This window comes from Perna viridis, chromosome 1, assembly GCF_037379345.1.
Source record: "Perna viridis isolate PV_CMFRI_1.1 ecotype Kerala chromosome 1, ASM3737934v1, whole genome shotgun sequence".
Lineage (NCBI taxonomy): Eukaryota > Metazoa > Mollusca > Bivalvia > Mytilida > Mytilidae > Perna > Perna viridis.
The window spans coordinates 35,652,784-35,663,439 of record NC_142445.1 but is presented as its reverse complement, the minus strand read 5'-3'; the positions used below and the strand labels follow the sequence as shown (position 1 = coordinate 35,663,439).

Here is a 10,656-nt window from a genome sequence, read left to right as displayed (position 1 = left end):
CCGGATCGTTCAACTTTTACTAGGTAGCAAATTAGACAGTTTTCATAATACATTCAAGTTCCACATTGATGGCAGCAAATTGGGGAAAAGGGTTGCAGAACATATATAATTTTCTTCTGTAAAATTAAAAGCTTTGTGAAATTAACTATTCACATTTTTAAAACAAACCACAATACGTTTGTACATGTATCAATCGGGATTATGCCTTAGGATTCCGTTTACATGTTGAGTCATATACCGAAGTATGTACATGTACATTGTTTAACTAGCTATCTCTGTAAATATAAAGACGTCAATTTCTTTCGAAGAACAAAGAATGCACACGCCCACGCAGATGTGAATTCGTTGTCATCAAAGAAGGAAACACCCAAAACTTAGCATGAGAGGGGGTACTTGGTAGTTATTTCTCTATTAGGTGAAGTGACGTGGTGACAGACAGATGCTAATGGGTTGAAAGTCATCTTCTAATAGTATTCGATTTGAAATGATTTTTAATTATATTTGTAGTCCATTTTATCTAGTGACCTTATGTTTTAGTCATTCCTGAAACACCCTTTTAAATTTCCTATAGAAATCAGGTACAAGTACATAAGATAACAATACATTCAAAAATACTCGATCAAAATTGTATTTAAAAATTTATAAAATATTTTAACCTGGTATTGCCGCACAGGTGAATAAAGGTCAGTTACATACATTTAGACACATAATATATATACACCTATTCGAACCATCAAATAATACAATCAACCGAGTGTGAAGGTAGAGAAATATTTGTGTGGTTCGCAGTTCAGTGACTTACTTGGTTTACATACATATATACAGGTTGTGTTTTGTATACGAGAGGTATTATTGGATTAAAAGCTACATATTATTGAGTCACATGGAAGAGGTGCAGCCGGCTACTCCGAAAGTCGACCAGCCTGCAAGTCCTTCCGTCAGTCCGGACAACCCTCCATCTAAACCAGCGAGGATGAATTGGAAAGAAATGATGAACTATTTCATAGGGAAAGGAAAAATCAAAAGAGCAGCCATATTCGATTTGAAAGGAAAGTGTCTTGCTAGCACTGAAAAGGAGAAACTTATTCCTTCTGACGAGGCAACAACTTTAAGCAAGTTTTTGGGAACCGAATTTCATGGATTAACCCAATCACATTTTGGACTGTTCTTCGGTGAAACACGTTACATTTGCTTTCGTGTGACGAAAAATACCATTGTTGGATGGACAACTACAGACTTTTTCGTTGCTCATTTGTGTCAAGACATTTTAATCATGGGATTTGCATCTATTGAGGTCGAACCAAGTTTTTCCTGCATTGGAGAGGTATGGACATTTGCCAATGAACTGAGATCTAGAATGGAAATTTCAGCTTTCATAGGGTGAAAACAACTTTCATGTTCATTTAATCGTGCAGGAAGAGAATCTATCACCATAGTAACTCATATCAACTAATTATTAAAGTGCAATATTCTGTACTAAGTATTTACATTTACATTGTTAAGCGTATCGCTGTTACAGGCAGGTTATTCCTCAGACGTGACCATGTTTTATTTCCCACGATTTATACTGTGGGTAATATATAGTGACCATATCATATAGTTACTGACAAGAACTTATCTTACAATTTTGTTTTCATTTTAACCCTTTATAAGGTTTACGAAATATATTGTTTATTTTGTTTTTATCTATGATTATGTATCCGAATCGTTCCAGGCCTTTGTGTCTATCCGTTCTAAAGACAGTCTGTAAATCTAATTAAACATCTCTTACGCTTGAGAAACTTTGGCAAGATTCTTTTCAGTCTGAAAAAATAACAACCGTGTCTTTCCATTTACATGTACATGGTAATATCATGCATCCTTGAGAGCGCAAGATCGAGTACAATATATATATATATAAACTATAAAGGTGATTTTGAAAAGTGGAATTACACATGATAAAAGAACAGTAAAACTTTGATGGCTAATAATGTTCGGTTTAGACAAACATTTGGTTAACACAGGTTCACATATAGAATACGACATGGGTTTCATCGAAACGTATATTGCTATATATGGGGAAGCATGCAATCTGGAACAAATGCCCTTTGTCTTGTGATCAATGGTAATTCGAACAGGCCTCAGATTGAATAAATTTGAAATTTAGAGAGGTTGGGGTAATGCAATACAAGAGCCAAGGGACGAAGATGAAGCAAAAAAAGGCACTACAACAACATACAAAATACCGTAGTCACATGGCTGAAAGGGAATCACTGTGCTTGATGAGATTGTCAGCTATTAATTGGTACACCATTTAATTTAACAAAATACTTTTGTGGATATTTTCTTTGGAAATTCCAAAAACAGACTCTCATTTTAAGCCTTCAACGTCTATATTCTAAAGATTTTTCAGCACTCTGTTTTTTTTCCAGAAAACTGGAAAAAGAGGTACCTGTATTAAGACCGTCTTATACCATACAGAGAAGTTGTTGGTATTCCAATGGGTACTTATTTTAATTCACTCTAGCCGATTTCTATCTCCATGGAATATTGAAATTGCTATGATCAATTATCTTTCATTTTTGGCAACATTTTACGAAAATCAAACTCCTTTAGACCTGCATAATATGTATTAACATCCCACAAATTTCGAAGCTTTAGCTTAAAAAAATATTTTCGGGTAGCCAGATAAACTATATACCCCATATCCAGACAGACAAATTGACGAACGGGCATAAATTAAAATACCCACAGGAAGTTGTAGTCGCCCAGCACAAAAATTGTGGAAAAAAAAATAAATTGTCTAAAGGAAAACCTTCATTCTTTTTTTTCATGCAGATCATGACGCCAATTGTCTAAAGGTGGTAAGCAATATAAACACGAAACCACATATCCACTACAATGGCATAAAAACTGAATTAATTACAACTAGATATTGTACACATTCAAATACATCGAAGCATATTTTTACATGGGTTCAGTTGTAATTGAAGCATAACTAACACATATGCCATAGAGTACAACTAAATGCAATTATAAATGCTAAACTCTGATCATGATCAGTAGGTTGATTACTTCTCTAAATTTTGAGTCAGGCGCATTGCTGCCGTTAGGCAAAATAGCTTTTGCCTGCACTTAATTTTGCCAATTTTTTTTTTATAATGAAATACATTCAGGAGAGGCAAAAATGATGCTCTAAAACGCTATCTCCGCGGAGCTTCGCCCCTGGACCCCCTATCAGGGCTCCGCCCTGGACCTGCTGGGGCCTTAATTGAAGTTTAGGCAAAATTACGGCAGGGGGTCTGGAGGCCGCTTAAGACCCCCAGCAGGTCCAGGGAAGCTCCGCGGAGAAAGCGTTTTAGAGCATCATTTATGCCTCTCCTGGATGAATGTTATCTCGAAAAAAAAGCTTTTTTGCCTAACGGCAGCTACGCGCCTGATTGGAATGCCGACCGTCTGTTGAAAAAAACGTCCACCACACCACACAATATGCTGTCTATAAAAAATTCCAGCATTTTCTAGTTTCTAGTGCTATCTATGGATTTTTATTTCACACTTACCATTTTAATAAATTACAAACCTATAATCATTTCTTTGAAAACATGAATTTATGATCTCTAATGGATGAACCTTTTATTTTAACAACATTTGGCATGCTACCTACTGCCTGGGATTTCCATGGACACTTATACTCCTGCCGTTTTAATTGAAATGATACTGATTCTGATATTAAAGATTTATTGTCCTTAAAGCTGTCAATGGAACATTGATTGATACGATGCTTAGTTGTGGTGAGAAAAAAAGGGCAAAATGTTCAAAATGGTGTTACTCGAGAACTACATCTCGGATTTTGGTGAAAATTGAAGTTAACCTGTATTTTATGATGTTCAATAACAGTGCAAAATTGATGAATGGACATGCAAATTAACGGTTTCACAGAAAATACCTTGCCACTTTGTGGCCGGGGGGTATAAAAAAATTTGCAAAGTTTGAAAAAATATTTGTTCAATCACTACAGTCATTGGTACAAATTACATTTAGTATGTATCTGTTCGCAGAATAGACATGCTTTCACTGCTGTTTATGTAAGTAAAGAAAACACAAGGCTATTCTTTTACTGTTGGTCAAGAATTAAGAAATTATGCCAAGCTTCATTAAATGTTTAGAGAAAATACACAAGTTCGTGGATTCTTGAATTTGTGGTTTTGAGGTTTTCAGTACACACATCAACTGCTTTTCATTGGGAACCAAATTTCGTGGTCTGGCTCACCCACAAAAACCAAGAAAATTGGTACCCCACGAACAACAGTACTTTCAGGGTATTAAAACTTCACACAGAACCAGAAACCAGATGCATCTAATAAGGACACCAACATAATATTGTATGTCTTATTTTTGAATGTGATTTGTGAATATTGCACCAGTCAGCATTAACATAACTTATACAGGGTAAAATTACCTATATCATTGACGAAATCAAGACAATAGTCAAAAGGATTGGTCAAAAAGAAAGTCTGTATAACAAATGGCAATATCTGGGTAAAAACTGAAAAATTGGAAACATCGCAAAGTTCCTGACATGATATAGGCATTTTCTTTATGAAAGGTGGGTTGAACAAGGTTTTATAGGGTGCTAAATGGACAGACTATTTTAAATTTTCCAGTGATATTCCTTGATTTAAATATTTGTTGATTGTAATTTTACGTCCTATGGCAATTATTAAATGCATTTTAGGACGAGAATGTTTGACGAAACAACAGTGCTAATTTATAGAAGCAAAAGCCTGCAGGTCATCCTACATGAACAAATTCTGTCAGTTGTCACTATCTCCTCCATACCCCTTGCTTGGTGGAGGTGTGTCTACCAATTTTAGTGTGACTCAGCTAGGAAGAGAGAACATGATCTCCCATATGAAATCATAGCACCAGTCTGTTCTTGACTTCGAAAGCTTGGTACCAGACAATCCAGATTAGATTTTACAGTGTGATCAAATTATGACATTCGTAATTATACCTCCACATACACACACAATTTAATACTTCATTCGCTATTTGATATTTTAGGAATGTTTTGCAAAACTAGCAGTATGTTTCCTCCAAAACACAATTTGCTTCCAACAATAAAACTTCCAAGAATACAATATTATATTTTGTATCTTATCTTAAAACTATGAATGATTAGGGAACTACCATCTAATTTTGAGGGGAGTGGGGCTGACAAATTTTGTGGGGTCAAATTTTTTATTTTTGAAATTTTGTTGGTCAGAGAATTTATTATCAACCACATAAAGGCAAAATCATTCATTTCCATTTCACTATATTAAGTATCTGGACTGAAGACAAAATATCTATTTATTTTCTATCATACATGTGTAGGCCGGAATATTTATTTTCTACTTTTTCAAGACCAGAATATTAATTTCCAAGAACTGTTAGGCTCACCCCTCTACGAATCAAAAAGTAGTTTCCCTATATAATATGTGAACATACTTATTCCTTAAGGATATGTATTCACAATCAAAGATACATGTAAGTACTGAAGCCAGAGAAAAAGTCTTCAGGGTGTTCAAATTCTCTCAATTCATATCAATTTCTAAATATATACTGCAAGGTGGACAACTGTTAGTACTTGACAAAACCCTCAGACCAATTAAGGACCAGATTGTATAGAGTTCATTGTATTTAGCATTTTGGTACACTCAAAGGGTTGAAAAGTACAGGGAGCTGCAACAGAACTTTTCATCCCTATATGTGTATGGAGATACACCTGGTTGATTAAAAGCTTGTGTTAACTACTCATGTGTTGTCCTCATTTTCATCGACCTTTCCATACATAGGTGACAACTGTAATCCAGTAACTGGACCTACTGCAGACAGCCAGCTCACTATGTAATTGCTAAAAAAAAGTGAAGATTATACTTCTGAAAAATTATTTCTTGTTGCAATTTCTGATGTTTGTTTGTATTTCAAAAAATATGTACAAGGAAATTATACATTTTTATTATATAAATAGCAGTGATTTCCCAAATATTTCTAGTGTAAAAATTTTTGATAATTCACACTGTGGAATAAATTCGGTATTTTCACTCTCACACTTTCTTTTGCCAAAACGTCAAAAAACATCACAACATGTACCAGTATATCAATCCTCAGTTTACAAAATTTGAATTTTATGTTGAAAATAGCAACATATAAGGGAGAAAATTTATATAATAAAAATGATAATCAATTGGTTATCATGAATAATCAATGTATAACCACTCGTGCAAAGAAGGCATTAAGATCTAACTTGTGCACAGAACAAGTTCTGCACACTTGTTAAATCAAGGCTTTCTTTGGCACTCGTGATCATATTCTTGTTTCTCACTCTATTCCAATTAATTATCCTATTATCATGTGGATTCTACTTGATTTCCGCTCAAGTTTATGTCATATTATTGTGAACCAGAGTTAGAACTGAAAGTGAAATTTGTAAAATTATTAACAGCTACATTGTACAATTTGGTGTCTTTTTTTAAGACTGCATTGAGAAGAACTCCTGTTTTTGAACCACTCAATGATAGAATTCTGATTTGTAAGTGAAATAATACAGTTCTAGTACTGCCTTTCATTAATACACCATACCTTGGTACCTTGCTTTCTATTGAGATGACTTGTTTCATTAGATCTGTGGTATGACAAGGATGCAATGTGAAGAATGGTCTCCCAAGTAATGGATGTTCCTTAAAATTAAAGTAATGATTTAAAAATAGTCATTTATCATATATCCAGTTAAAAAATTATGTGTTGCCTGCATTTGAGATACACACTCAACCCCAAGCAGAGGGCTGATAATGGTATTAACTTGGTGAAAATCCACAACTAACTCAAAATGATTGACATCATTTTGTTGTTTACAGTTGTTTAATTAGTTCACAGCATTTGAAGCAGTAGGATTAAGAAAACTTACTTAAAGGGCTATCATATATTGAAGCTATATTCAGGTTCCACTTTTATCAAGTTTTTGAATAATGGCATCTTCCATATTTCAAACCCTGGTTTGATAGATAATTAAGTGTCAGTCTTTGTAAGAATCAGACAGTGGGTGAAAATGGTATGACAAAAAAAAAAACAACATAGTGAAAGTTCAATTTGACTATTTGCACAATCAGAATCAAGGAAAAGTTATAATTTCATTGAAATGCATTGAAAATAAACATTTCAAGGACAGATAACTCTGTCAAAAACTGTAAAAAGCAAGAACCAATTTTCCTTCATAAAGATTTGTGAGCAGTTTCTATTGTCAAATTGAAAATTATAATGAACAGAAAATTCTACCTGTTGGGTGAGAAAGCTCCATCTTTCATCATGTTGCCTATCTTTATAGTAGGTAGGAACTCTCATCCACACCTCTTCAAGGCTGAGTAACTTCCCATCTATAAATGATAAATTGAGCATAGAAATATAAAAAATACCTTTCAATTTGCATTTTCTGATATCACATGAAAATACCAACATCAGTGAACTTGATGAAATCTAATAGAATATAAATATTTTTGAACCTGTAATAGACAATTTATACATTAATCAAAAATGATTATAACAACAGTACAATCAGAAATGATACTGTGCTTTTATATTTAAGTGATTTTCTCATTCTAGACCAAATGTGGAACTCTTTGTTTGCTACACCAAGGGAAAATCCTACATTTTGATTATTGCTAGTATAACAAATAAATGAAACATTTTCAAGAAAAAAAATGAACTTTTTAACTAAAAAGTTATCTCCCCTTATGAAATAAATTCATAATTTACAATTACCTTCTTATCTAGCACTAAAAGAAAATTTTCTTTGAAATCATTTGAAGCTGATTCAAAAATTTATTTTTCCAGCCAGACCTGTGGCAAAGAAAATCTTTTGCACCTTTGAGCTTTCCAATAAAATTCTTGAATTTTTTTTAAGAACAAATTTCTGAAACCTTACTCCGGTGATAAATGTTAAAATAGAGAACAGGAACACTATAACTATGGCTGTATATAACATGGTATTCATAGGACAAGCATTCTGATGGTTTCTGGTCAACAACACAATCCTCTTCAGACTCATCTTCTAATATACCATCACCCTGTAATCACATACAAGACCAAAATAAATGTGCAAGTTTCCACTGAAATGGGATATTTAGGAACTTCAGATGGCAGATCATTATATGAAGCAGTTAGATAAAACTGCCCATAAACTATATGCATTGAAAAAAAAAATTCACTAATTTTAGCTAATCACTTTTTATTGAACACTTGGAACTTTTGAGCTAATTTACCTAAACCTAGTGAGATTATTTATTTTATTTTTAAATCATTTATGTTTATCTCTTCTTAAAGCATAATTGATTTTCTTGTTAAACTTACTTTTGCATTACAAGTATTTTATTGTGGATATACAGTGCACTGTGCTTCAAAAAGTCTTCACTATTAATGGGAGATAACCATGTTTTTACAAAGTAAAATGAAGGCATACCGTTTACATTTATCTCCCTTTAAATAATTTTTTTACCTCGCTTTCATTTATCTCTTTATCTTCACACTTTACTTCCCTCTTCATAATGTAACAAGGCATGTTCTATAAAATATAATATATATTTTGGAACAAATGCTATCAGATTGAATCTTTTCATAAACATGACTCTTAAAATTAAAAGGTACTATTAAAGTGAAGATTATCATTAGACTTTACTTCATTTTAATGTCTTTTCACAGTATTGAAACCTGAAAATATATTCAGCTATTTTTTTCTGTGTATTTCAAGTCACACAGTTCACTTAGGTCATTCAAAATTATTTCTTGCTTATTAGACAAATTAAAATAAAAGTAAATATATATGTACTTGCATTCATCTTTTTTCTTCTTCCAAGCAAAATAAAAAAAGGTATTGGATCAAAACATTGAGAGATAACAAAAAAATTATTTTCATCATTTTTAGGTTCTCTTTTAAAGATTTTAATAAATTGTTTATATAATGAAATCTTCTTTTGTAAATGAAAAAGTAAATAACCATTTAGATGAGGAGAACGATGGAATGATATGGCAAACAAATAGTTTGCTTAATTTTTTGTGTTAGTTCAGAAGGTCAAAAGCTCAAATAATTATGTTTGAGTGTGACAATGTGAACCTATTAAGAATAAAAATAAGTATGTTACTTATTGTGCAACTGTAATTTATCTTATAGTTTGCCTACATCAATTTCATGGCTTTTGATGTGTGCTCCTTTTTTTTTGTTAAGTAAAAGCTCACATTACTGCAAAAATTAAGAAGAGCTTTGTGTCAGAATTGATCTATTTCAAAAGTTTCTTGGAAAATTTTTTTTATCACACCTTTTAAAATGATTTCAATGTTTTCTAAATCAAGGAGTAAAATTATTTGTATTTTGAAAACCATTAATTGTAGGCCATTTGGTTTTCTGGTCATTATATGTCACAAAAATGAAATTAGTTTTATGCTTTAATCTGAATTTATGTGACTTTTACCAGATCAGCTTAACAATACAAAAAAAATGTCATAATTAAGTATAAGGAATCAAATCAAAAGTATTTTTATATCTTGGTTTGATGATAAATACAAGTACACTATCCAAATTCTATATAAGTTAATTGTGGATGGTGATATCTGACCTTTAGGAGTATTTTTTACCATTGGGTAATTTTTACCCCACCTTACTCCAGCAAAATTTCGTAAAGGTTTTGTGGCAAGCTGTTTTTGAACATCCTAACCCTAATTCCCCAGCCCAACTCTGGATTCAACAGTTTCTATACTTAATTATAACATTAACATAATGAATATTAAATTTAAATAAATAAAAAGTATTTTACAACAATATCAGAATGAATCCTCACAATGTGTATGGATAAGCAACAATGTTACATAGAAGTCCTAAATCAAAGTAACTCCGTAATATGACAAAGCCTAGAAAATTACACTTTGTCATTATACAATAAACATTTGTATTTTTTTCATAAAATAGTCATCCCCTTTTTCATCATATTAGGCTTCAGTTTGTCGTTGTGAGATGGTCCCCCGAAAACCACACTTTTTCTACAGGAAGTTACCGAAGTAGAAATCGGACGGCTGCTGAAGTAAACAGACAGAAAAGGAAAACGGAGAAGTACACACATTTTTCTTACAGGTAATCTTTTCAGTTCCCATGTATCATGTGTTTTTTGAGATAAAGAAATGAATTTCTCTACATAATCTGTAAATTCAATATCAGAAATTGAACCTGCCGCCATGATGCAAATCTGTTATTTACGTAGGAGTAAAACACAAGCGTACAACACAAAATACAGGTCGATCGATGTTGTGTATTTGTTGTGAGGCCCAAGTATAGGTTAAATAATTTAATTTTTCTTCAGTGGTTTTTTAAAAATGCACCTATTTAGCATCAAAACTTGTTGTTTGTATGTTTAGGACAGATTTTAAACAAAATATTAAACATTATTTTTCAACTCATATTTATCATCTTCCTTTTATTTTAATTTTCCTTTGTGTAACCTCTGTAGCAAAACAAGAGTTTCTAGATCCCCATATCTATTGAGTTAACTTGCTTGTAAATAGGTCAGCTCTATATCACATTATTATTTAAAATTTTTTGCATACACATTATTGACCACGTTTACAACATAGAGTTTAAAGAGAAATTTTAGA

At 32.4% G+C, this 10,656-nt stretch overlaps 2 protein-coding genes across 23 annotated transcripts in view; one reads left to right on the top strand and one right to left on the bottom strand.

Annotated features, from left to right (window-relative positions):
- Window positions 1-3,700: 3,700 nt before the first annotated feature.
- On the bottom strand, window positions 3,701-10,286 carry LOC148628541 (ubiquitin-like-conjugating enzyme ATG10). 3 transcript variants are annotated; one of them, XM_088589509.1, is made up of 7 exons: window positions 10,137-10,256; window positions 8,843-8,862; window positions 8,513-8,578; window positions 7,943-8,084; window positions 7,297-7,394; window positions 6,604-6,701; window positions 3,701-5,875 (listed from the first exon to the last, which is right to left on the bottom strand). In XM_088589509.1, the coding sequence occupies exons 2-7, from the start codon at window positions 8,846-8,848 to the stop codon at window positions 5,776-5,778; spliced, it is 510 nt and encodes a 169-aa protein (XP_088445635.1). In that variant the 5' UTR covers window positions 8,849-8,862; window positions 10,137-10,256; the 3' UTR covers window positions 3,701-5,775. The 3 variants fall into 3 exon arrangements, with proteins under 3 accessions (XP_088445635.1, XP_088445620.1, XP_088445628.1); XM_088589494.1 differs by lacking the exon at window positions 8,843-8,862 and having other exon boundaries at window positions 10,137-10,286; XM_088589502.1 differs by lacking the exon at window positions 8,843-8,862 and having other exon boundaries at window positions 10,126-10,282.
- The window catches only part of LOC148628539 (single-stranded DNA-binding protein 3-like), a 73,541-nt gene continuing 72,905 nt past the window's right edge, over window positions 10,021-10,656 (top strand). For all 20 annotated transcript variants that reach the window (XM_088589391.1, XM_088589338.1, XM_088589470.1 and 17 more), the window contains exon 1: window positions 10,021-10,138. The gene's annotated coding sequence lies outside the window, so the exon portion shown is untranslated. The remainder of the gene's footprint in view (window positions 10,139-10,656) is intronic.

Bases quoted from the DNA above. Each gene is read 5' to 3' on its own strand.
- LOC148628541 (XM_088589494.1), bottom strand. From the start codon at position 10,241: ATGGCGGCAGGTTCAATTTCTGATATTGAATTTACAGATTATGTAGAG. The intron at 8,579-10,136 runs GTAAGAAAAATG...TATATTTTATAG, and splicing joins GGGAACTGAAAAGATTACCT to AACATGCCTTGTTACATTAT. The intron at 8,085-8,512 runs GTAAAAAAATTA...ATGTGATTACAG, and splicing joins AAGAGATAAATGAAAGCGAG to GGTGATGGTATATTAGAAGA.